A 27,999-nucleotide genomic window follows, 5' to 3' on the forward strand; every position below is an offset into this window, starting at 1 on the left:
GCAATAAACATACGTGTGCATGTGTCTTTATAGCAGCATGATTTATAGTCCTTTGGGTATATACCCAGTAATGGGATGGCTGGGTCAAATGGTATTTCTAGTTCGAGATCCCTGAGGAATCGCCACACTGACTTCCACAATGGTTGAACGAGTTTACAGTCCCACCAACAGTGTAAAAGTGTTCCTATTTCTCCACATCCTCTCCAGCACCTATTGTTTCCTGATTTTTTAATGATGGCCATTCTAACTGGTGTGAGATGGTATCTCACTGTGGTTTTGATTTGCATTTCTCTGATGGCCAGTGATGATGAGCATTTCTTCATGTGTTTTTTGGCTGCATAAATGTCTCCTTTTCTTTATCCAATCTGCCATTGATGGGCATGTAGGTTGATTCCATGTGTTTGCTGTTGTGAACAGTGCTGCATTGAACATACACATGCATGTCTTTATGGTAGAATGATGTGTATTTCTTTGAGTATCCAACATCTATGAGGAACTTAAACAAATATATAAGAAAAAAACAAACAGCTCCATTAAAAAGTGGATAAAGGACAGAACAGACATTTTTCAAAAGAAGACATACATGTGGCCAAAAGGCATATGGAAAAGAGCTCAATATCACTGATCATTGGAGAAATGCAAATCAAAACTGCTATGAGGGGCCATCTCACACCAGTCAGAATGGCTACTTATTTATTTATTTTTTTTTTGTGAGACAGAGTTTCACTTTTGTTTCCCAGGTTGGAGTGCAGTGGTGTGATCTTGGATCACTGCCGCCTCTGCCTCCTGGATTGAAGCGATTCTCCTGTCTCAGCCTCCCGAGTAGCTGGGATTACAGGCGTGTACCACCACACCCAGCTAATTTTTGTATTTTTAGTAGAGATGGAGTTTCACAATGGTGGCCTTTTGTATTTTTAGTAGAGATGGGGTTTCACCTTGTTGGCTAGGCTTATCTTGAACTCCTGACCTCAGATGATCTGCTCACCTCAGCTTCCCAGAGTGCTGGGATTATAGGCGTGAGCCATCGCGCCTGGCCAGAATGCCTATTATTAAAAGTCAGAAAATAGCAGATACTGGTGAGGTTGTGGAGAAAAGGGAATACTTACACACTGTTGACAGTGTAAATTAGTTCAACCATTGTGAAAAGCAGTGTGGCAATTCCTTGAAGACTTAAATACAGAACTGCTGCTCAACCCAGCATTGTGTGAATTTACCTGTAAATATGTTGGTTATTTAAATAAGTTGACTTTTTGAGCTTTTGTTCATAGGGCACAAACTATAAAATCTTACTAGAGAACTGGAAGCAGATAAATGTAATTTTGGGTTTTTTTTTTTGGTTTGTAGTTGGAGACAGTTGAAAAGGTATATGAAATCTTCACCTCAGATGATGTTGATCTTGTTTTGAGAAAGTCAGCTGCTGAACAGTTAGCTGTGATTATGCAAGGTAATGTCTTTTAAGGAAAATGATTGCTGTACTGTTGATAATAGAATTTTAGATTGCCGTGTGGTACTGGCAGGAGTTGGCAACTATGGTTTATGGGCCAGATCCAGCCTGTGGCCTTTTTTTTTTTTGACAGCCCTCAAGAATGGTTTTTGCATCTTTAGAGTTGTTAACCAAACCAAACCAAAACCAAAGAATATGCAAGAGACCATATGTGTGTGTCCAGCAAAGCCTAACAACATGCTTACTACCTGGTTCTCTACAGAAAATGTTTGCTAATTCCTTGTTATTATTTGACCTGTAAAATGCCATTTGATAGAATTATCTTCTTTCTAAAATATTAGTGTACTTCCAATAGTGAAGTGCATGTTCCTTGCTCAGTTTACCGAGTGCATGCATCGTATTTTCAATTTGTACCATCTTGCTTAGGGAAATTAATCAAATAATACTTTTGTGGTAGGTAAAATAAAAATAGTACACTGTAGCTATGCCTTTTCTTTAAACATTTATTTTTATTTTTTTAAATTATACTTTAAGTTCTAGGGTACATGTGCACAATGTGCAGGTTTGATACATAGGTATACATGTGCCATGTTGGTTTGCTGCACCCATCAACTCATTTACATTAGGTATTTCTCCTAATGCTATCCCTCCCTCAGCCCCCAACTCCACGACAGGCCCGGGAGTGTGATGTTCCCCGCCCTGTGTCCAAGTGATCTCATTGTTCAGTTCCCGCCTATGAGTGAGAACATGCGGTGTTTAGTTTTCTGTCTTTGTGATAGTTTGCTGACAGTGATGGTTTCCAGCTTCATCCATGTCCCTGCAAAGGACATGAACTCATCCTTTTTTATGGCTGCATAGTATTCCATAGTGTATAAATGTTTATTTTAAAAAACAACTAGTGTAATATACTGTTAACTTTGTTTGTAGTGTTGTTATTCCATAGGCTTTTGTTCTTTGGGTTAGTTTTGAATTTTTCCCCATACGTGATGAATGTACCTTAATGTTTATGAGAAATGATAACTTTGGGTTTACATAAAAAGATTTTTATGGTTAGCACTTCTTGTCTTGACATGAGTGGAAACTGGGATGAGAGAGTTATTTGAAAAAACATATTCCACATATTTGTAGTTTTAACAACAATCACACAGACTACAGAAAAGAAGACTAGAAAATGTGGAAAGCCCTGGTTAAAAAAAAGATCAAGAAAAACTCAAAGAGTATTCCTTTAATATTGTTAACATTTCAAAAGTATGCCTTATAATTTTGGTATGCCCTATATTGGGGGGCAGTGGAAATTTTTTGTTTTTTTAAGTAGCAGCTAAAGATTGTTACGGTGATAGCTACCACTTCAATATCAGTATGTGAGTGTATGTGTTTTTCCTAATGAGAATATAGGAGAAAATTTGTCTGCAAGTTGTTAAATACTTGTAACGAATATGTAAGCAATTACAGTTTTGAGTTCTGGTAACATTTGTGTGTGCGTGTGCACATGTCTATACATACAAGTTTTTTTGTGTGTATACAAAAACTTTTTTATTGCAAACATAATATGTGAATATATGCTTATTAAAAAGAAGCTCATGTTCTCCAGAAATATATAGTGTATTATAATCTTGTTCCTTTTATATTTGCTATTAATAGTTTGAGGTTAGAGATTTTTTTATAGGTAGAAAAATGTTCATGTTGTAAGTCATATTTTACACATGAGCTTGTGGAGACTTATAAACATTTGAAGGTGATAAATTCGGAAGAGTCAATGAAATAATATAAAGAAGATAATTTGCCATGTATAAATATAAGCATTCATTTGTACACTTAAATTCTCGTAGTTTTCAGAATCTGAACTAGTTCCATAATTCTTTTTTTATAGTTTTTTATGTTACAGAAGTAAGATATGCTTTTTACTTAAACATTTTCAAATTGGACAGGTGTATGTAAAGTAAAAAGTTAAAAGTTTCATACTCTAATGTCAACTCCATGTCTAAGTATTTTTAATAGTTTGAAGGTTATGTGGATATCAGTTCTGAGTATTTCAAAATATGTGTTTTAAACTACAAAAAATGTTCTTTAACTTTTAGTAACTTTTTTTATCTACAGATATTAAAATGCATGCTGTGGTGAAAAAGTTATGCTTAATTGACAAAATAATTGAGTATTTAAATGAATGTGTGAGTCAAGATGGCAAGGTAAGGCTAATGTGCATCTAGACATTGTTTTACAGGCTGTTTTTATTAATCAGATCTGAAATTGAACTGAGCAGAATTTGGATGAGTACTTGGATTTTAAATTCTAAGTAACACCTCCTATCTCATTCATTATTTTTTTTTAATTCGAAAAGTGGAGTCTCTATAAAGGAAAACTAATCCTAAAATTTCCATAAGATAAGTGATAAAAGTATACACAAAACTTACTTTCAGTGGAAAGTAATTCCTAGTATTTATTTACATTTTAGTTTCAGATAATTTTGATGAAAAAGCATAAAATTTAGAGTAAGATAATATTATGGTCTGTTTGATCTCACCTGATAATTGTTGAAAATGAAATAGCTGTGTTTTTCCTCCTGGCCCAGGTTGTAGAATGTTTGATACAGCCATGCCTCACACTCTTGAGGAAGGTTTTATGTGGCGATCCAGTCATGCGTGTTTCCCTCTCACAACAGTCTTCTCTTTTGACCCTGTTATTCAGAGGTAAATAAAAGAAAATCTGCTAATAATTAGATTGTTCTTAAGTTTTAAGTGTTTCTTCTTTAATTGTAAGTCACATTTACTTTTTATTTTACTATTAGAACAACAGCATTTATTAGTGAATACACTACTAATATAAATAGAAAATGTTTAATATTTTTGTGGAAATTGCTTTATAATCTTGTTGCTGAGTGGAAGCTAGAGCTGAGAAAAGCTGAAACCTCTGATTGTTCTTTGTACCTTGATGTACATGTATCTGGTACTCAGACAGGAAACTATTATCTATAAAGAGAGAAAGTTGCAGCTGCTGTTATTACTATCTTCTTTCCAATATCTCTTTCATCTTTCTTGTTTTGCTTATACCTTTGGATCTTGGTACATTTTGTCTGATTATTTCATTTGACAGGTGTTAAGAGTATGGACTCAACCTGTGTGGGTAGAAACTAGACCATCCTAAATGACTCTGAGCCTAAATTTATTACATTCTATCAAATGTAGTTTTTAAAAACCCATTTTAATTTGATTCTAATTTAGTAAGGTGTTAGATGAACACGTTTCATGGAGTTTTGTTCTGCCTGTCTTCTGTTTTTTTTTTTTTCCTCAATGGAGACCTTGGTAACATTTTGTACTATTTTCTTTCTTAGAGATTTAGGCCACTGCTTTTTAATATTCTGCAAGAGTCATGTAGAATCATCTGAATGTGCTCAAGAGTCATGTACAAGCATCTGAATGTGCTTCATCTTGTCTATTATCAGGCATATAGGAGATAAGTGAGATTTATGTTCAAAATGTGTTATTACAATGTAGTCATTTTATTTTAGCATTTTTTCCTCCTGTTGGCTTCTGCTTGCCAAGTGAGTAAGATGCAGTTTATTTAACTAGCAGCCCTAAAACCAGGTAAAACTCTAAACAGATTCAGTGTGTTTAGGCTCATAACATTTTGAGTAGACTATAACGTTTTTATAAGGTTGTATAGACTGATCATCTGAAAGAGCAGCAGTTATGGATTTTTAGTTTTCTTTAATCCTGTTAATAATTGTCTTCTTATTAACCTTATTCATTTGAATTTAGTTCCTAGTTTACCTTTTCATTTATAATTTTCATTTAAATTATTCAAGCGTGGAACTTATTATCAACACCTACTGGATTCAAAAGCACATTTCAAGGCAATATAATCTATACCCTTTTCAGTATTTCAGTTTTTCTATTTCATTGCTGTTTGTGGAAATTACTTTCAATGAGTTTGAGAATGAATATAGTATCCCCCATTAATGGATTTAGTTTCAGGAAAAATTTTACTTACTTACTTACTTACTTATTTATTTATTGAGACAGAGTTTCACTCTTGTTGCCCAGGCTGGAGTGCAGTGGCGCGATCTCGACTCACTGCAACCTCTGCCTCCTAGGTTCAAGCATTTCTCTTGCCTCAGCCTCCCGAGTAGCTGGGATTACAGGTGCCTGCCACCATGCCTGGGTAATTTTTGTATTTTTGGTAGAGGCTAGGTTTCTTCATGTTGGCCAGGCTGGTCTCAAACTCCTGACCTCATGTGATCCACCTGCCTTGGCCTCCCAAAGTGCTGGGATTACAGTCGTGAGCCACTGTGCCTGGCCGAAAAATTAATTTTTAACCAGCTGCTTAACCAACAAAACCCATTTCTCAGCAAACGTTTATTAAGCACATGCTTTGTGCTAGGTGCAATGCTAGGCCCTTGGGTTATATTGATGAGCGTGGTAAATGACCCTCATGGAGCTTACAATAGAGTTGGAGACATTGACAAATAAATATACAGTACACCACAGTAATACTTGTAATTGGGGGTTCCTGGTGCCAGAGGACATGCTGGTCAGATTGGTTGGTGAAAAGTATCGGAGATTGTTTCTAGAGAATGTGGCATCTAAGATGGAATTTCAGAAATGAGTAGGAGTTCAAATAGGCAAGATTGACTCCTAGATGGAGCCATGGTTGTGTGTATGAGAGATTGATGTGTTTGAGTTGGAGCTGGCTGGATTTGGGGAGTGTGGAGTGAAGGAGAAATGATGGGATGAGGCCGGGAGGGCAGTTTGTGCAGGGCCTGGGAGATTTTATTAAACAGCAGTGAGGAGCCGTTTTAAGGTTGTTAAACAGGGGAGTATGTGTTTTAGGAAGATTATTTCTGTAGCATGGATAGTGGATCAAAGGAGTACGATAAATACTCAGATAACACTACTTTGAATTACAAACTTTATGTTATGACAGAATTCTATACTGTATTTCAGGGTTAGAAATTAACTTAGAAATCATTTACTATACCATCTCAGTGTGAGGTCTAGAGAGATTTAGCAACTTGGTCAAGGCTGTAACGGAAAAATAGTTATTGGGTTATTTACTTTGCTACTGAGAGAGAATCCAAACTTCCTTACCTTTGTTTGTTTTTGTTTTAAATAATCACTGACCTATACATCCCCATTGTAAAAATTCAGGCAATATAGAACTATACAAATTCTAAGTTTTCATTTTCTTCTCTTTCTCAGTTTCCCCAAAGAAGACTGTTCTAGTTATCATTAGGAATGTATTTTTTCCGAATGATTTTTTTCTACACACACATGTAGTTTTCATTCTGTATATTACAGTATTGTGTTGCTTCCTTTTTTCAACTGGAAATGTAACTTGAATATCTTTCTATATTATTTCATGTGAGTATACGTTCTTTAAAAAGCCCTAAAAACTACTGCATTGGTGTTTCAGAATTTCAGTTTGCTGTGTTACTGGGTATTTGTTTTAGATTTTCCACCATGACAGTAATCGTGTTGTGTGATCATCTTTGTGCATTCAGTGTTGGAATTCCTAGGTCAAAGAGATTTTATAAGATAATGGTTAAGTTCCTTTCCAAATCACTCTCACCAAAGGTGTTTAAAAATGCTTATTTTCATTACAACTTTGCCAACACTGAATATGTCTCATTAATTTTTTTAATCTTATAGGTAAAAATATATAGTTGTTTTATTTTCTTATTTTAGTTTTAGTGAAGTTATCTTTTCATATATATTCAAATTTCTTAATCTATGGATTACCTATTTTCCTGTTGTATTTAATTTCTTTTTAGTGACTTGTAGGGTTTTTTTTATTATAAGATAGGTACAATCCTTATGCTTGATTTTATGTGATTAATATTTTCTTTCAACTTTTCTGTCCTTTAAATTTATTTATTATTATATTTTTAACCTTAAATATTTTATGGAAACATATAGAACTTTTCTGTTATGGCAGTTGGGCAATTTTTTTATCATGCTCTTCAAGTAGGACTTTCTCTAGTTCCAGATTGAAAACACTTTTCCTGTGTTTCGAGTGTTGTTTAAAAAAATTAAATTTTAAATCAGGCAAAGGCATTGCTGTAATTTCTTATTTATTTGGAAATATTATGGTTCATTCTATTCATCACTGATGTGAAATGTCTGTTTTATTATAAGTTAATTTTTACATGTTCTCTGTTTCTTTACTTTTTGGTTTATTGCTATTTTTAATCATGCCAGTTACATAAGGATGATTTTCTTTTCCTTCAGTTAGGAAAAATCTCTTCTCTCAAAACTTCTTATTACTGCTTCTCTGGATTTGCTAACTGTGTATTATGTTGTTATTCCTGTGAGATAACATCATGCTTCTTTGTTTAGAATTTCATAGGTTTCAAGGAAATTGTGGCATTGGGATCATTACAGAAGTGGGAACTGAGACTTAATGTTAAAGAATCTGACCAGGGCACTTAGCTAAGTAGTAAGTGGTAGAGCTAGTGTTAAGTCTATCTATCTGTTCAGAGCACTTCCCTTTTCCATCATCTTGTCATAATTAAAAGGAACCAAAACAATGACAGAGCCCAAGGATAACATTTTAAAGTCAAATCCAAGTTCTATGATCACATGTTTGTAGTAAGGGGCAAAAGTTACAAAATAAGATCTCTCGGTGAGGAAACTTTAGCTAGAATTACATGACTCGGCATAACCTTCTTAGAGGCTGTGTCAGTTCGTTTCTCTAATTACCTAAAACTAGACAGTGTCTAGTGAGTGTATCTACAAGTGTGGCTCCTGGACTGGCAGCATCTGCATCCTCTGAGAACTTATTAGAAATTCACATTCACAGGCTCCACCCTAAACCTATCCAATCAGAAACTGTTTTAACCAGCCCTCCAGGTGATTCTTGTACATCCACAAGTTAGAGATGAAAGCCTGTGTTTTAGTGTCACCTTATCTGGGTTAATGTTGCATTTCTTTTCTCTTCAAATCAAGATATTTTAAATTTGAGGTTCATTCTTTCTAGACGTACAAATATTTCATAAAGTTGTGCTTCTTTTTATTCAGTTTCCTTAATATTTCATGAAGATTGTACTGTTGTGACTGAAGTTGGAGCACTATTTTGTCTTCTATTATTTGATGAAGTATCAAGAATGGATATGTGGTGAGATATAAGAATTTATAAGTTTTTTACTCTTAACTATTTATCTCAGGAATCTGATGCAATCTTATAGTAAGGCATGGAAATTTCTGATTTACGAAGCTTATGCTGTCCATGCTACACATATGTGGTATGAATTTTGATTTGAATAAACAGTATTCAAAAGCCTATTGGCTCAGAAAGTCTATCTCAAATTTTATTTTTAAACATTACTAAATATAAAATTTAAAATTACTGCAGTAATTTTTGCCTTTAATACATTTTTAGTACATACCTTCAAATATGTGTTTTTTTCTTAATATTTCATGATTTTTAAAAAACCTCAGAAGATGTTTAGGACGATAGTATATGATTAGCACTGATCTTGAGCAAGATCCGTGGGAGGAGACGCACAAAGTCCACCTGCTAGTCCCACCGCTGCATTGTATGAATCATTTGTTACATGGAATTTTTTTTTAAAACATAATTTACTCTTCATAAGCAAATCTAGGAAGTAGCAAACATGTTGTTTCTATACTAAAGGATAGACTCAGTTGCACGGCTTGACTTCATTTGCAGTCAGCGAAGTGAGGTAAGTTGTATTCCTTAGACAAAACTTGCTCTACTCAGTTGTTTCTTTGTTTCTGTTTTTTATGAAATAGGTCTGTTAATCCTTCCAATAAACCTTCTTTGCCATCAGTCTTCAGTTTGCCTGTTTCCGTTTTTAGAAGGTAAAGGATTTATTTCTCTGATTTTCTTGAAGGATAAAATGTTGTTACAGAAAGGGAAATCAATATCTATAATTTGTGACAATTTTCATTTAGCATTTAAATCCCATAACTTGGGCTTTCATGGTTCCTTCACAATGGTGCTTTGAAGATTTCAGTAAGTATATCTTCCTACCACCAATTTTTTATTTTGATACCGTTCAAATTTACAGGAAAGTTGAAAGAACTATACAGTGCATACCCGTATGTCGTTCAGCCTAGAGTCATCAATTATTTACATATGAGTCTCTTTGCTTTCTCTCTCCTAATATATATTTTTATTTATATTTAATTCTCCCTCACCCGCCAATTGGAAATAAGTTTCAGACATAAATCACTCCTTTCGTCTATATTCCAGCATGCACATCTTTAAGGACATTATTCTACATAACTGCTGCAATATGATCCCATCTAACAAGATTAAAAATAATTCTATAACATGATGTGGTTTCTCCAGTTATCTCCAAGTATCTTTTGTATATATTTTTTCAGAATGCAATAACCAGTTAAGGTTCTGCATTGTATTTGGTTTTCATGTCTCTTTAGACTTTTGTAAAAAGTAAATTGTTTTTATTGACATATATCGTACATAAAGCATACAAGTCATAAGGGTACAGCCCTTGAATTTTTCCGAGTAAACGTACTTATTTATGTCACACAGATTGACATAGAATATTACTGACAGACCAGAAACCCTTTTTGTGCTTTCTCATTACCTTCTACCACCCCAAAATGTAATCCTATTTTAATTTCTATTGCTGTACATTATTTTTGCTAGTTTTTGAACTTTATAAATAGAGTGCATTATTATGTTGGCTTTTTGCTCAACTTGGAGAGATTTGTCCATGTTGCTGCATGAAGCAATCAATAGTTGGTTCATTTTCATTGCTATGTAGTATTCTAAGAATATACAACACTTTTATTTACCATTCTATTTGTGGACATTTAATTTGTTTTCTGTTTTGGGCTATTATGAATAAATGACTGCTAAGAACATTCTTGAACATGTGTCATTGTTGGAATATAGGATATGTATGTTTAGCTTTAGTAGGTGTTACCAAACAGTATTATGAAGTTGTGCTGATTTACATTCCCACCATCAGTGGAAAAGTACTAGCTGCCCCACATCCTCACTAGCCTTTGGTATTTGCATTACCAGTCTTAATGGTGTTTAGGTTTGGCTAAATAATAAAACTCACACAACTGCAGTAGTCATGCTTAGAATGAGATCACATTTGTGGGTGCTGGGAGCTGTCTTGGCTTGGAAGCCTCATGTCCCAAATAGAAAATATGTTCTCTAGTAAGTGGGCTGTAGGCATAGTTTCCAGGTTGCTTATAAGAGCCACAGCACTCAAGATTGCTCAGAGCTGTGACATCCCATCATGCATTTATAGTTTATTCCTGGATGTCTCAGTCCAGATGTGGGGAGTCATTTTCATCATAAGCAAAGCAGCTTAGTAAATTCTTGACTTTCCATATCTGTCTGATTTTACTGGGTAAAGGGACAGAGAGTTAGCTCAAGATCATGTTTGTCCATAAAGAGGAGAAAGAGTTTTATTACTCCTTTACTCACAGTAATGTTGTCATTTAAAAAATTGTTGCCCATCTGATGGATGTATGGTGGTATCTCAGAGTGGTTCTGATGTATTACTCTTTGCTTTTTATCATTTTCTTCCTTCTGTGTTTTTCAGACTTAATTTGCTGTTCATTTTCTAACTTACTGGAGGATTGGCCATTGATTGTTAGCCGCCCTTTCATTTAAAGCTATCATTGTTTCTAAGTGTGGCTTTTGGTATATTCCATGAATTTGATATGCCATATTTTATTATTTAGTTCAAAATATTTTCTAAGTGTTTTGTGATTTTTTTTTCATTGATCCAAGGGTTGTTTAGAGTTATTGGGGGTAACTAGTGAAGATTTAAGTTTATTAGGTTTTCTAGTTATTTTATTATTAATATTTAGCTTAATATTGACATTAGAAAATATTTTCTATGATTCTAATTCTTTAGAGTTTGTTGAATTTTACTTTATGGCCCAGCATATGGTCAGCTTTTTAAAATGTTCCATGTATACTTGAAAATAATAATGTATATGTAGTAGTTGTTGGATATACTGTTCTATTAGGTATCAAAATATATCAGGTTTATTGATGGTGTTCAGATCTTCCCTGTGTCTACTTTATTGTATGTGTGTGAAGTTCTTTCAGGTAGCGGAGAGGCATGTTAAAATCTCCACTATGACATTGTCATTCTGGCTGACAGTGTATTTTGAGGCCATGTAATTTAGTTTGTAAACATGCTGGTGGGTTGTCTCTATCATTATGAAATTATTTCTTTATCTCTAGCAGTGCTTCATCATATAGAATTCACTTGATCTCTTATTACCGTAGCTTCACCAGCTTTTATTTGGTTAGTGGTTAGCATGATAATGTATTTTTCCATCCTTATAGTTTTAGCTGTTCTGTGTCCTTAAATGTACTTTTTTTTTTTTTAAGAAGTATATAGTTGAGTTTTTTGGGTCCAATCTGACAGTATTTACAGTTTCAATGGAATATTTTAATGCATTTTACATTTACTAGAATTACTAATATTTTTGGATACAGATTATTAGCTTGCTATTTTCTATTTGTCCAATGTGGTTTTTTTCTTTCTTTTTCCTCTCTGGCTTTTCTTAATTTTTAAAATTAATCCATGTTTTCCAGCTGTTAACTTGTAGTTATATATACATTAAGTATTCTATTTATTTATTTATTTGTAGCGATTGGGATCTTGCTTTGTTACCCAGGCTAGTCTTGAACTCCTAGCTTCAAACAATTCTCCCACCTCAGCCTCCCAAAAGTGTTGGGATTACAGGCATGAGTCACTGTGCCCAGCTAAGTATTCTTCTATATACATTATTTCTATATATTTTATACAGATGATTATTATTTTATAATATAGAAATTATAATTTGCTTCCTTGACTGTGAACTAGTATTTTTACCACATCCCAGACAATGCAAGGACCTTAGAACACATTAACTCCATTTATTTGCTCTTCTTTTTTTTTCTTTTATTGTCAGATATTAAATTCTACACATATTTTAAATTCTATAAGATGTTAGTATAATTATTTTATGCAGTAAATACTCATTTAGATTTGTATGCCTTGGTCGTTTCTGTTACTTTTTATTGCCTTTTTGTTTTTTTCTGCCTCCATCTGAGAATTTTTTTTTTTGAAGATTTTTTTATTATTTAATGTAGTGCACTTACATTAGCAATGATTTCTGTCAGGTTTTTTTTTTTAAATCTAAAAATTCTTTCTGTTTTAAAAAATGTTATCACTAGGTATAGAATTCTAGGTTGGCAGTTGGAGTCCATTTTTTGTAGGAACGTTGGCTGTCAGTTTTATTGTTGCTTCTTTGAAGGAACTGTGTTCCCCATTCCCTTAGGAGTTCCTTCAGCTATATCCCACAGCACTTTGCTTGCTTGCTTATTTATTTAGGGGAGTTTATTTTATTTTTATGGGTATATAATAGTACATATTTATGGAGTACATGTGATATTTTGATAAAAGCATACAATGTATACTGATCAAATCAGAGTAATTAGGATGTCCATTACCTCTAACATTTATTGATTCTCTGTGTTAGGAACATTTCAGATCTGCTGTTCTAGTTATTTTGAAATACGCAACAAATTACTGTTAACTATTGTTACCCTATTGTGCTACTGAACACTAGATCTTATTCCTTCTATCTAAATTTTTATGTACCCATTAGCCATCCCTTCTTAATTCCCCCCCTTCCCCACCATCCTTTACAGCCTGTGGTAATTATCATTCTACTCTTTATTTCCATGAGATCTTTTTTTTTTTTTCTTTAGCTCCCACATGTAAAGGAGAACATGTGATGTTTTTCTGTGCCTGGATTATTTCAGTTAACATAATGACTTCCAGTTCCATCCATGTTGTTTCAAGTGACAGGATTTCGTTCTTTTTACGTCTGAATGATACTCCATTGTGTATTTATACCACATTTTAAAAAATCCATTCATCTATTGATGGACACTTAGGTAGATTCCATATCTTGGTTATTGTGAATAGTGCTGCAATAAACATGGGAGTGCATATATCTCTTTGACATACCAATTTCCTTTCTTTTGGATATATACCTAGCAGTGGGATTGCTGGATCATATGTAGGTTCTGTTTTTAGTTTTTTGAGGAACTCCATACTGTTTCCAATAATGGCTCTACTAATTTACATTCCCACTAACAGTGTATGAGCATTCTCCTTCCTCCACATCCTTGCTAGCATCTGTTATTTTTTTTTTTTGTCTTGTTGATAAAAGCCTTTTTAACTGGGGTGAGATATCTCATTGTGGTTTTGATTTGCATTTCTCTGATAATTGGTAATGTTGAGAATTTTTTCATATACCTGTTGGTCATTTGTATGTCTTTTAAGAAGTTTCTATTCAGATCTTTTGCCCAGCTTTTAACTGGATTATTATTATTATTTTGCTGTTAAGTTGTTTGAGTTCCTTATATATTTTGGTGGTTAATCTCTTGCCAGTTGAATAGTTTGCAAGTATTTTCTCTCATTCCATAGGTGGTCTCTTTACTTTGTTGACTGTTTCCTTTGCTATGCAGAGGCTTTTTAGCTTGATATGATCCAATTTACTTATTTTTGCTTTGCTTGCCTGTGTTTTTGAGGTCTTACTTAATAAATCTTTGCCTAGGCTAATGTCCTGAAGCATTTCTCTAATGTTTTCTTCTAGTAGTTTCATAGTTTCAGGTCTTACATTTAAGTCTTTAATTCATTTTGATTTGATTTTCGTATGTGGTGAGAGATAGAGATCTAGTTTCATTTTTCTGCAGATGGATATCCAGTTTTCTGAACACCATTCATTGAAGAGACTGTTCTTTCCCCAGTGTATGTTCTTGGTGCTTTTGTTGAAAGTTGACCAAATGTGTGGATTTATTTCTGCATTCTTTATTCTGTTTTATTGGTCTATGTGTCTGTTTTTATGCTAGTATCATGCTGTTTTGGTTTATAGCTTTGTAGCATAATTCAGAGTTAGGCAGTGTGATGCCTCCCTCTTTGTTCTTTTTGCTCAGGATTGTTTTGGCTATTTAGGATCATGTTTTGTTCTATATACATTTTAGGAGTTTTAAAATTTCTTTTTGTTCCTTCTAGGATGCAAATTTAGTGCTTGTTAGATTATTTCACAATGTTAAAGGAAAAACTTGAAACAAAATACACATGCCTGTGTCTTTATGATAGAACAAAATTAACTTTGGTTTAAAAGATATTGCTATTGAATCTGTTTTTATTTCTACACATATTTCTTGGTTCTTGTTGAATTTATTGATGATGAAACCATGTTCTCAAGTGAAAATAATAAGCTGGAATTCAGTCATTTAGTGACCTCTATGATCATAGGCAATTCATTTATCAGCTTTAAGCCTCATTTTGATCATTTGTAAAATAGGTATCATAATGCCATACCATGTAACTGTGAATGAATGACACAAAATAAGCAGTGTTTGGCATAAAGTAAGTATCAGTGTTTTAACTGAACTCCTTTTATGTTTGGTTCACTATATCATGGGCCCTGACTTCAAGGAGCATTAGTTATCTCCACAACAACTCTAATATAGCATAGAATGTGGTAAGTCCTCAAGAAAGGATTTAAGTGTTCTGGGGAGTTCAGGGGAGATGAAAAGAATAATTGAAATACTGTATAAATTATGATAATTGTTTAAAATAGGGACTAAGAGAAACCTTTGCAGCATTGTGGGTTGGGAGGCATTGAACTAGCTCTCATTTGTGGCTCATCTTTTTGAGTAGCATTTGAAAATTTGAGTTTGTAATTATTTGTACGCATTTTCTTTAGGTATCATCTACCTGTTCGTGTAATTGGACACCATGCTGTGAGTCCTTACTCCATAGTTTTGCCCTTATCTGCTGATTATTTGGCCTTGAAGCCGGTGTCAGATATGCTGAGAATAGCTTGGAACCTGTCATGGTATCGTGGGAGTGATAATCTGTTGAAGCAAATGAACTCTGAAACTAAAATGCAAGAGTAAGCTCTTATATTAGTTGAAAAAGCATTTGCAATTAATTAATTGTAATTAATTAGTTAGGTTTTACTTTTTCCTTAGGTCCAGTAGCTTTTTCCCTTGATATCATCTGATTCTGCTTTTTAACAGTTATAATTTTTACTTTCTTTTAAAGATTACATGTGTTTGTTACTTTTAACAATCTATCATGGGAAAATTTTAAATGAAAAAGCATTTTACTCTGTACTGTTTTAGAGGTTAAGTCTGATTTGTTCATAGATATGAATCACTAGGAAAAGGGTTCTGGATTAGAATAAAATTTCAGTAAGTATATGCATGAGTGTTATCATTAGTGTGATGGTGATTACTTTTGAGTATCTTAATATTCTAATCTGTCTTATGTGAATAAAAATTTTTATAAGGAGGAAAAGTCAGTATAAACGTTTGGGATGCCGATGTAAAATCCTAATATTGACAGATATGTATCAGTTTTTCTTTCGGCTGTAAGTCAACCTTTTGTTAAAAGAAAATGAAGATAAAACAACTTTTGGGAGAGTTTATAATAGAAATAAGTGTGAGCTTTTATTTAAATAGCTTTATGTCCCTCCTTCTTTTTTCTTCTTTTTGTCTAGAATTTTAGATGCATTGAAGTTATCCACAGAGGACATCCTCACGCTGAAGATAACACACATGGCTAGTGGGTTGCAGGACTGCCTCCATTCCATTGTTCAGGCAGCAGCCCACAGGGAAGTTAGGGCTGCTGTCACTAGGATGAGCTTTTATCTTCTGAATGACAGATTGTCTTTAAAGGGTTGCTCTGGTCCATGTGGGGTTACCTTGAAGTCCTTGGCTTGGCATACCGCACTAAACAGGTCAGTGTAAGGTCAAGGCTGCCAGTTTCAAAGACCTGGATTGTATTGTATTTGTGTTCATCTCCTAACCTTTGAAGATAAGAGTCTATGCCCTTACTGCTGCTATCATAGAAAGAAAAACTCCAGGATTTTTTTCATCTGTAATAATAGCCAAAGAGAGATTTTTAATTTAGTTATTGCATTGTTGAAGGGATTATTAATAAACTTATAACAATGTATTATCCTTAGAAAATTTTACCGCACAAAAGTAAATAATTAGGACAAGGCATGGATGAAACAAATTCAATGTTTATTTCTATCCATGTTATAAATGAGTTGAGACATCAGTGAATTGATTAATAGGTGTGGTACACCTGCCACAGGCTGTTTTGTTTTGTTTTGCTTTTGTTTTATTCTTAAGTAAATTATATCATTTTTCTTTTTACTCTCAATTTCATGAAGTTGATTGCCATGTGGAGGTCCTTTATAGCACTTAGTTGAGAAGGCTCTAGCTTGTCAATTTAACATGCTTAACTTGTAGCAGATAGTTGCATTTGCAACAAGACTGATAAGCAACCACTGCAAGCAGATTTTCATTTTATTCTTCATGTGACTTTAGTATAAAATTTATAACTTTATTATTTAACATAAAATGTGCAGTTTTTAAGCTGTTAGGTTAAATGAGTTTCCAAAATATGAATTCTTTTATTAGTTTAGCTTTAAAAATTAGTTTATCTGATTAGGTTTTCCAGTGGTGTGCTGGTGCCCACTAATACAGCCTTGTGAGAGAGCTGATGGTTGAATTTTCAGGATTTTTGTAAGTTGATTGTTAAACACAGCCATTCTTAATCATATAAACTTACAATTAAATAAATTATATGAAGACAAAAGGTAATGAATATGCAAACATCATTTTCTAATTATGTGGCAACATTTTACTGTTATCTTTGTTCTTGAGGTTATGCATACAGATGCACTACAGGGGTATGTATTTTATGGAAATAACTACAATGGAGTGCCACTGTGCCTCTTCACAACTTCATGTTACATGGTAGCTCCAAATTGTCTAGAGTGGGATATTTACCCCATGGAAATTGACAAACACAGTAAGTCAGCACTCTCAGTTACATATTTATCAGCACACTCCCGCATTTAAACAGTCTTGCCAGTTGAAGAATGCATAAATCCTTCACTTTAAATAAATGTAATATGTCCCTATTTGTCAAAAGAAATTTTAACATAAAAGCTGATTGAATTCACTGCACTAAGTTTTCTTTCTCTTGTGAATTAAAACCATAGAAATAGTATGCAATACCGCATTACAGGAAAGACTCTCAAACTGTGGGTCAGTGGAAGCCTTTAGAGTATTTCTAATTGCCCAGTAGCAGTAACTGTATGTGAGCATCACATTTTTATGGTTAGTTTCCTCAGGACTAGTGTAAGTGGAGAGTATAGACTGTGTATATGTTTAATATATATACACGCATGTATATATAATATTCATCTTGTATTTGGTTTTCAGGCCTGTGCTCAATCATGGCAACACAGACACTACTGCCTAATTTATAAATATTGATGTATTTTTGCTGTACTATGTTTCACTAAGGAATGTATCAAAAATATATATCACAGAATCCACCTTTTTTCATGAAAACTTTTTAAAAACTTTACTTCCAGAAATGCATGTACTAATGAGGCTTTGGGAAACTTTAGTTTTGCTTTCACTCAGTTTAATGATAGAAAGGAACATTATCTTTTTGACTGATTATCTAAGATGAACCAACAGCTTAAAGGGTGCTTGGAGATAGAAAATTCCCATAAATTATGGCTGTATAAAGTATTGAGATATTGAGAACATTTTTATAAGCTTAGTTTAATATTTTTAAAATACAGCTATTTCAAATTATATCATTCTAGACAAAACAAAATATAGAGAAGCATGTTCATACCTGTGTGAATAGTTTTTTATTGTATTTAAAAAATAATGTTATTTTTTAGACATTTTCCATGTCAGTAAATATACTTTGAGGCCAAGTTTTCAAATATATGATATATCCAAATGAATGTTCCTCAAAAGGTGTCCTTTTAGGAGTGAGTGTATATGTTAGAATAATTCTGGCTTTGCTCAGATATTTTGAAATTGTCCTCTCAGGTCATTTAAACAACAGATGTAAGGAAGTCTTATTATATTTTGAAGTTACATTTAATTTTTTACCAAAAAATGATATTAGCAAACTCAACTATCTAGAGAAGGGTAAACATGATTTTTACATATATACTGGAATGAACACCACCCTAAACCATGACTATTTATCACTATTAACAAAAGTATATTTCAGTTTGACAACAAAAAATGGTTTCTAAAATCTTTTTACTTAACGGTACTATGGCTTCTAAACATAACTTTCCAAGCTAATTATTTTAACAGTCCAACATTAATTTATGTGTATGTTTTTATATGTGTATGCTAACACACAAGCATGCTATTACAATCTAATATCATTTTGGAAACTTATTTTAAGAAAACAGATGATAGTCATGGTTCAGTAGGATTACAAGTTGGTAGAGGTATCTAGAGTCTTCTTTCAACTAGTTTCTGTTGAGTTTGCATGTTTAATGCCTCTCTACTCCTTTCCTACTGAAAGTCCTGTTGGCTACTGTTTTTCTCCATTTTTCACCAGATTGTAGACTGACTAGCAAATTGGTTTTTCTGCTTTTAACCTTATGCCACTCATTTGTGTTGCTTCCTGAATGATCCTTCTGAAATACATGTCACCTGTGGGTTCTCTTCCATGGTGTGCTGGATATTAATAGAATTCCAACCCCTTAGCATGCTGTAGAAAGTTCTTTTTGATCTGGCTCTTGCTTACCTTTTCAGCTGCAGTTTCTGCCTCTCTCTCTCTAACATATACTGTGTTTCCATGAAGTACAAATATTGGGGTTTTATGAAACTGCTTGATATTTTAGGGCATACACTTCTGTTTTATACCTCCTTTCTTTTACATAGTTAACTCCCTGGCTGCCTCGTGAATATCTACTCCTCCTTGAGCTCCAAGGTCGTCTTCTTCTGTAATGTATGTGGAATTGTAGTTACCATGATTGTCATGTGGCTTTCCTGCATTACCTCTACACTTGTTTAAATATTTGTCTTCTCATGTGCCTTGGGTTTATTACATTCCTTTTTATATCCCTCATATGTGGCATAAGTCATAGTACACAGTTGGCCATGCAGCCTCAGCATGAACACCTCCTTTGAAGGATATTCATTCTGTTTTTGAGCTGTGATTATTAGTAAGTTTTTTGTTCTTTTGAACTGTACCTGGTCATTTCTACCTATTATTCTGTCCTTAAACTCACAGAATAAATACTGTCTTCACATGTGACAACTCTTCATTTAAACTTAACTATAATTTCTTCTCTATTCCTCCTACCCTGCTTTAAATGATTTGTTTTTTTTTAGATAGACTTTAAAAGCCACAGCGTCCAGACTTCTCATTTGTTCATGCTATTTTACAAGGGTGCTGTGTTTCTTAGGACTCTCCCTGAGATCTGGACATGATGCCTTATACGGGTGTGGTGCTGTGGCGTGGGGTGAATAGGAAGAAAGGGGCTACTGCCTTTCTCTTCCTATTCCTTTTCCATCATTCAACAAACATTTATTGATCACCTACTTGGTGTCACTCTTGTAGGAAATATAGCAGTGAATAAAATTGATAGGGTCCTGCTCTCATGGAACTTGGAATTAAGACAGCGAAAAGTATAATCAAAAGTAGAAATGCTTCCAAGCAGGCTTTTATGAAACTGTATTAGAGGAGCACCCTATCCCTCTTCAGTAGAGAAAAAGTGGTTCAGAGAATGAAGCTCAAGCCAAGGCATAACAGGTAGAAGGATGTTAAAAGTCTATGGGATTGGAAGCCGAAAAGATGCCAGGCACACTGAGAAACAAATGCCACATGATCTGTCTTATATATGGAATCTAAAAAAGTCGAATTCAAAGTAGAGAGTAGAATTGTTACCAGAGGCAAGTGGCAGGGGGATGTGGGTAGAGAAAAGGGAGACATTGCTGAAAGGTTACAAAATTCCAGTTAGACAAGAGGAATGAGTTCCGGTGATCTATTACAGCATAGTGACTATAGTTAATAATAATGTATGTTTCAAAATAGCTAAAACAATGGATGTTAAATGTTCTCACCACAGAGAAATAAATATTTGAGGTGATCGGTATGTTAATTAGCCTGATTGGATCATTCCACAATGTATACATGTGTTAGAACACCACATTGTACCCTAAAGATATATACAATTATTATTTGTCAGTTAAAAATAAAACAGAAATAAATGGAATATAGTTTGGTGCATGTTATGTGACAGAAATTTGATACTTTGAATCCATAAATGGATGATCAGTTGACTCACAACCACTTTTAGAATATATTATTTCTCCTCTAGACTAAAATGCCATATTCAACAAATATTATACAAATTAAATGTTTTTTTTTAAAAAAAATGCCAGGCAAAGGGATAAAGCCCTGAGTTAGGAAAGAGTGTCTTGTGTCTTCAAGAGGAATTGAAAAGAGGATAGTACACTTAGACTTAAGGGATAAGAGGGTGGATATAAAATGGGGTTACAGAGCTGATATTTTAATGTTACACTGGATATCATGGAAGACTTCTTATAATCTTTATGATTGTTAAATCATAAATCTCCCCAAAGATCTATGGTTGTTAGAATCATCCTTTCATTCCATCCTTTCAGAGTATTTTTCTAATCTCAATTTTCATAATCCAACACCTGCCATCCTACTCAGCTGAATGTCATTTTGGGGATGTGGGAATTTTAAGTAAGGAAAAATAATAATGAGACAAACACCACATTACTAAGAAATACAGCATTATATATCCCTGGTGTTGGACTGCTTAGTTTAGTATTCATGTTTTAAAACTTGCTAGCCGTGTGACTGGAAAAACGACTTAATCATGTTTTTGGTTGAGTCTTCTTGTCTTTGAGATAGAGGTACCTACTTCATGCTGTTGTTATGAAGTTTGACAAAAACCCTTCTCTTAGAACATAGGCGGGCACAAGGTTGGTGCTCAATAAATGCTGAATATTAAGATTCGTATTATTGCCACTCTTACTAACATTTTGATGCAATTGCTTTAGATTTATAAAAAATAAAACATTACAGATAAAATTGAATCTCATCATATCTCTTCCTTATTGCTTTTTAAAAAAACGATTTTCCAAACTACTTCTCCCTTTTAAACAAATGTTTTATTGTCTACTAATCTTTTAGTTCTCTTAAACCAGTTTTTTTTTTTTAAAGAAATCTCAGAAAATTGGCTCATATCCTTTTGCTGTGAACATACAAACAAATTTCATCCTAAGACTACCTTCAGTGTTTTCCTTGCCTGTTACAAACTCTGGTAGCGTCCTTGCAGGACTTTTTTTTCCCCTCACTTTATGACCTTATTTTTTCAAGTTGGTCAGAATTAGGTGTGAAGTAATAATTCTTCCTATCAGTGAAACATGGCATTCCCAGTATGAAAAAGCAAGTTTCATGGGACAGTTAGAATCAGTGTTTTTCCCCTTGGTATTTTTTTGGTACTTTTTCTGAATTTGTTATTTTTCTCCTATGATATTTGTCACTTCTAGTTATTTTAGTTACTTGTCCACATGGTTTTTCCACTATAAGCTCATGTTCTTGAAGGCAGATACCCAGTTTGTTTCAACTTTGCATTTTTCAAAGCATTTAGAACAGTGTCTCATAAAATAGCATCCTCACAAGACACCTGTTAAGTCCACGTATCTATGATGAACAGTGGTATTGTGTATTTTAAAGCGCCAGAAACCATAATTATTGTCTTTTCATTATAGGTTTTTACAAGTGCTTCCTGCTTGCACTGAAGATGAGAAACTGTTAATAGATATCGTACATTTTTTAAATAAATTAATAAGAGAACAAAGAAAAAATTCTTCACTAGAACTTCTAAACTGGATTCTCGAATTACTTCTTAGACATGTAAGTGGTGTTAAGGAATTTGGATTTTAAGTTTGGGAAGTAACTTATTAACATTATATTATGGAAAAGGATAATTTTATATTGTCTATGCTTGGTAAAGTAGTCTTCAGTAATGAATGGCTCATAACAACATGGCTTTCCTGATAGGATTGTGAATGTGTTTATTAAAATTCTGTACAGTGAATGGGACCTACAGTCTTGTGTTTAATAAAACCTGTTCTGCATGTGAACTTTCCGCTGCAACTGTATTTTTAAGTGGGGATTTCAGTTCAGGTGGCAGGGGACAGGGTGGATGTCCAGATAGGCATGTTGAGAGTTAGCTAACAAAGCCAGATGGAGGCAGGAGAGGGTATAGTGATGGTGAAGTTATAAAGAATGAGTAAAGTGTGCTCAGGCCTTAAATAACGGTTACTGGAGTATTTACCCTTCTAGCCCCCACTACTCTCAGATTTTTAGCTCTTCTAAAAATTCTAAATTTTTTTTTTTTTTTTTTGAGACAGCGCCTCGCCCTGTCACTCAGGCTGGAATGCAATAGCACGATCTCGGCTCACTGCAACCTCTGCCTCCTGGGTTCAAATGATGCTCCTGCCTCAGCCTCCCGAGTAGCTGGGATTACAGGCGCCTGCCACCACGCCCAGCTAATTTTTGTATTTTTAGTAGAGACAGCGTTTCACCATGTTGGCCAGGCTCATCTTGAACTCTGGACCTCAGGTGATCCTCCCACCTCAGCCTCTCAAAGTGCTGGGATTACAGGCGTGAGCCACCGCGCCCAGCTCTAAAATTTTTCTAAATAGCTATTCTAAAAATTTTGGCTATTCAGATTTCTTATTCTAAGAAATGTGCAAAGAACCCAAGAAGCCAGGTCCCTGTTGTTGGTCTGTCTGTCTCTTTATGTATTTATTTGCAAATACCATATGAATTTACTCAGCTTAGCTAAGATAAAGCTTTACACAAATAAGAAAAGAAAACAAAACAAAACTAGAAAAGAGGGCCTAAACTGACATAGGAGATAGTGGATCTTATAAGGCAAATATGTTTCATTATGTATTAATACATTTGTGAAACTTAGAGATAATTTTATGTAAAAATATGAATTCCTGTGTTGTTAGAAATGCTTACTGATATGAATGTTTGTATGTGTATAAAACTTATTTAGATGTTTATTATTGTCTTAGGCTGTTTTCTGCTGTTTCTAACATAATATCAGAAACCGGGTAATTTATAAAAAAATTTATTTCTTATGGTTGTGGAGTCTAGGAAGTCCAGGTTTAAGAGGGCACATCTGGTGAGAGCCTTCTTGCTAGTGGGGACTCTCTGAAGAGTCCTGAGGGGGCTGAGCATGCTAATGTGCTATCTCAGGTTTTTCTCTTCTTACAAAGCCACCAGTTCCCCTTCCATGATAACCCATTAATCCACTCTCCATGAATGGATTAGTTTATTCATGAGGGTAGGGCCTTCATGATCCAGTCACCTCCAAAGGCCCACCTCTCAATACTGTTACTTTGGGGATAAAATTTCAACATGAATTTTGGAGGGACCGTTCAAACCGTAGTAATTATCTTTGCCTTTATTGTAGATTGGTGAAAGTAGGGACTGTTTTGTTCATGATTGCATACCCAGCATTTACTATAGTGCCTTGCACAGAGTGAGCTCTCAATAAACATTTAACTCAGCAATAAGCTATGTAGTTAATTACAAGAAGCACACAAAACCTTAATTTTATAACTTGTTAAGATTTAACAAAAATGGAAACCGTGTATTACGTTCAAGGTTGCTTACATATGCAAGTACATTTATAGTCTGAATTTCTAGAGTTGTAATTGCCGAGTCAAATTGTAGAGGTGTGTGTGTGCTGAGGTTTTTGTGGTTTTATAAATAGATAACTTATTTTGAATTAGATGGAGATTTTTTCATATTCGGTCTTTTTGTGAATTGTATCTTGATGTCCTTGCTGGTTCTCTGCCACAATTGGGTTGTTAGTCTCCTTTCATTTCTTCTTTCCTGTCCTCTTTCTTTTCCTCCCTTCCCTTCTCCCTTCCCGTTCTCCTTCACTTTTTCCTTCCCTTTTCCTCTCCCCTCCCCTCCCGTTTCCTTGGAGCATGATTTCATTCTGGTACCTGCAACTTGGACATTAGTGTAGAGATCTTTCACCTTTTAATTAAATTTATTCCTAAGTATCTTAATTTTTTTTGGTAGCTATTTTAAATGAGTTTTTTTGGGGGGGAGCGGTTAGTGTATAGAAATGCTACTGATTTTTTATATGTTGATTTTGTATCCTGCAACTTTATTGAATTCACCTAAGATCAAAGTTTTTTGGTGGAGTCTAGGTTTTTCTAGATTTAAGATTATATCATCAGCATAGAGGGACAACTTAACTTGCCTTTTTTCTAATGTGGATGCGTTTTATTTCTTTCTATAGACTAATTGCTCTGGCTAGGATTTCCAGTACTATCTTGAATAGACATGGCGAGAGTAGACATCCTTGTCTTGTTCCTGATCTTAGAGAAAAAGCTTTAAACTTTTCACCATTGAGTATGATGTTAGCTGTGGGTTTTTCATATATGGCCTTTATTGTGTTGGGATTCCTTTTCTACTTAATTTATTGAGAGTTTTTATTATGAATGGATGTTGAATTTTGTCAAATGCGTTTTCTGCATCTGTTGGTATAATCGTGTGGTTTTTGTTAATTCTATTAATTTAGTGTATCACATTTACACATTTATGTATGTTGAACCATCCTTGCATCCCTGGAATAAATTCCACTTGATTATAGTGAATGATCTTTTTATTGTGCTCTTGGTTTCAGTTTGCCAGTATTTGGTAAAGGATTTTTATATCTGTGTTTATCGGGGATATTAGCCCGTGATTTTCTTTTCTTGTAGTTCTCTTGTCTGGCTTTGGTATCAGTATAATGCTGCCATCATAAAATGAGTTTGGAAGTATTCCTCCTTCAGTTGTTTTTAGAAGAGTACAGAGATTAGTATTAATTCTTCTTTAAATGTTTGGTGGAATTCAGCAGTGAAGCCATCAATCAGGTCTTGGGCTTTTCTTTGGTGAAAGACTTTGTATTACTGATTTAATCTCCTTGTTACTGGTCTGTTCAGATTTTCTGTTTCTTCATGATTCAATCTTGGTAGCTCTATGTGTCTAGGATTTTTTCCATTTGGTTTTCCAATTTGTTGACATGAAATTGTTCATAATAGTCTCTTATGATTCCTTGTGTTTCTGTGGTATTGGTTGTAATGTCTTCCCTTTTGCTTCTAATTTTGTCTTCTTTTTTTATTAGTCTAGCTAAAGGTTTGTCAATTTTGTTCATCTTTTCAAAATCTCAATACTTGATTCTGTTGATCTTTTCTATTGTTTTTCCAGTTTCTATTTCATTTGTATCTGCCCTGATCTTCATTGTTTTCTTACTTTTTACTAAGTTTTGGCTTCATTTATTCTCTTTTTCTAGTTCCTTGAGGTTGCTTACTTGATATCTTTCTTTCTTTTTGACATAGATGTTTATTGTTATGTATGTCCTTCTTAGATCTGCTTTTGCTGCATCCCATAAGTTTTGGTTGGTTTTGTGTCCATTTTTGTTTGTCTCATGACATTTTAAAATTTCCTTTTTAGCTTTTTCTTTGACCCATTGATTGTTCAGGAGCATGTTGCTTGATTTCTATGTATATGTGAATATTCCAGAATTCCTTCTTTTGTTGACTTCTAGTTTTTTATCATTATGGTTAGAAACGATATTAGATATGATTTCAGTCTTGTTGTATTTGTTTAGACTTGTAACACCATACCTTTAAATTACTGTTAATTTTGTAGTATGTCATAAGTTGATGTACATTTTATAATTTATTCATAGTTATGAAATTAAAATGAAATTCCTACAAGACTCTAGATGATTGTACTATAATTTTAATGCAGTTTTTGAAAAGAATTTTTGGTACAGTTACGTTTACTTATTTGGCTTTGTATGGTATTAAACCTTTCTTCGGAAAGCTTCTACTTTATCTCATATATTATCACTGCAAGTGTTATAAATAATAATACTTTTAAGAGTGCACAAAAGTGAACTTAAATATTCACTATCAGGTGGGTTTACTCCCTAAATATTATGCTACAAGATAAATTAGTATGTGTTATACAACTACCAATGTTTAGGATAAAGGGAACCTGGAAATAGAAAATCAAATACCTTTTAAAGTTTATCCTTTGAAGTGAGTAAAATAAGTGAGAAATGATTTAAGAAGTTCAGTAAAATAACATTTCCAAGTAACTTGCTTTGAATGTATGGACATACGTGAAAAGATATGCAAAAGCTGTGGTTGCAAAAACAAAATTAGGCAGATATGAATGCCTGATTAGTCAGAAGAATACTAAGAGGAAGTTAAAAGAAAAATCAGCTAACTTCCTGAGAGAAGATTTAGGAACTTTCCCTTGTGAAAATTTCTTCTATGTGTTTCATCAAGACATTCGTTTATTACAAACATATTGTAATTCTTAGGCAATTTAGGAGTTTATTACACCTCTAATCTGTTTTTAATATGATATTTTATTTATAATAACCTAGAAGTGCTGAATTTGAATACCTTTCTTTTCGGAATGCATTTTTTTGATGGAAATTCATAAATGTGGGGCTGTTAGTTTTTTTCTTCTTGTGGTGAAGCTCAACAGAATTACACGGCATATATCTTTTCCTTGGCTGACTTTCCCGTGGCAGGCTCATGTGCACTCAGACTTTGTTGAGGGTCTTGCACATACTTTTGGCATAGCTTGCTAATGGATGTAAAATTGGATATGATGAGTGGTAACTGTGTGTGTAAAGAAAATGAGCCATCGTTATAGAAATTGTTGCCTTTTAGAGGTCAACAGTGACAGCATAATGGCCCATGTAGTTGATTTAAAATTGGGATTGAATCCTAATATCTAAAGACAAAACCTTCAGATATGATTAAGCACTTGACATCTGTAGGCATCAGTAGAGACATCTTATTCTACTCTATTGTACTTGAGAAACGGTAATTCACCCTATATTTTACAACTGGTATTGCTGAGGTTCACTGAATTTCAGTGTTAACATGTAAATCAAAGATAAAAAGAGAAAAAACCCTCAGTAATCTTCAAGTGGAAACAAGTTATTAATAGGATGAGATTCTTTGGGAGAATCTTAATTTTTAGGTATACACATACTGTATCAGTATATTCATGTATTAAGAGTAGCTTCTACTTAATTTTTATCAGCATATCAGAATTAATAATTCCCGATAATGAAATTGTTTTACAAGATGGAGTTTGCATCTTGGTATAAACAGTTTGTTCATTTTGTCAGTAGTTTTGGGAGTCAGAAGGCATGTGAGTGTGAGTCAACTTTTGGATATTTAGGGCTTAGAGCACTATAGAAAGTATATTTATTTTTATGATTTACTAAATGTTTATCTCAATTCTTCATGTATGGAACATAAAAGTTGCAGTTACGTCTTATGCGATTTTAATTTATCCAAGATATATATTGCTTAAGATAAAAGAAAAAGTTGGGAAAAAAACTATTTAGATGTTAAAACACTGTAAAATAAGAGCAAGATGTCCCTACTAAATAGTTTCTGAAAGCTCTCAGTTATATTATTTATAATTGTATATATCTCTATATACTATAAACAATTTAGAGGTTTCTTTACATATTTTCATTTCTTTTCCCTAAAGAGAATGCAATTAATTTTGATTTGAGCTCTTTGGGTGAAGGATTTTATAAGAACAATAGTTACATTTTGATTGTATCTCTTCTTGTATTTTGTTACATGCA

The 27,999-nt window shown here is 33.7% G+C and overlaps 1 protein-coding gene across 5 annotated transcripts in view; it reads left to right on the forward strand.

Moving 5' to 3' along the window:
- RTTN (rotatin) overlaps nt 1–27,999 on the forward strand; it is a 217,094-nt gene that overhangs the window by 70,435 nt on the left and 118,660 nt on the right. For all 5 annotated transcript variants that reach the window (XM_032152076.2, XM_058438269.1, XM_058438270.1 and 2 more), the window contains 8 exons: nt 1,345–1,444; nt 3,542–3,630; nt 4,014–4,131; nt 8,458–8,554; nt 9,193–9,261; nt 15,172–15,360; nt 15,970–16,209; nt 22,064–22,208. In XM_032152076.2, the coding sequence (XP_032007967.1) occupies nt 1,345–1,444; nt 3,542–3,630; nt 4,014–4,131; nt 8,458–8,554; nt 9,193–9,261; nt 15,172–15,360; nt 15,970–16,209; nt 22,064–22,208 (1,047 nt within the window). The remainder of the gene's footprint in view (nt 1–1,344; nt 1,445–3,541; nt 3,631–4,013; nt 4,132–8,457; nt 8,555–9,192; nt 9,262–15,171; nt 15,361–15,969; nt 16,210–22,063; nt 22,209–27,999) is intronic.

The sequence above is a fragment of the Hylobates moloch genome, unplaced genomic scaffold (assembly GCF_009828535.3).
Source record: "Hylobates moloch isolate HMO894 unplaced genomic scaffold, HMol_V3 SCAFFOLD_5, whole genome shotgun sequence".
Classification (NCBI taxonomy): Eukaryota; Metazoa; Chordata; class Mammalia; order Primates; family Hylobatidae; genus Hylobates; species Hylobates moloch.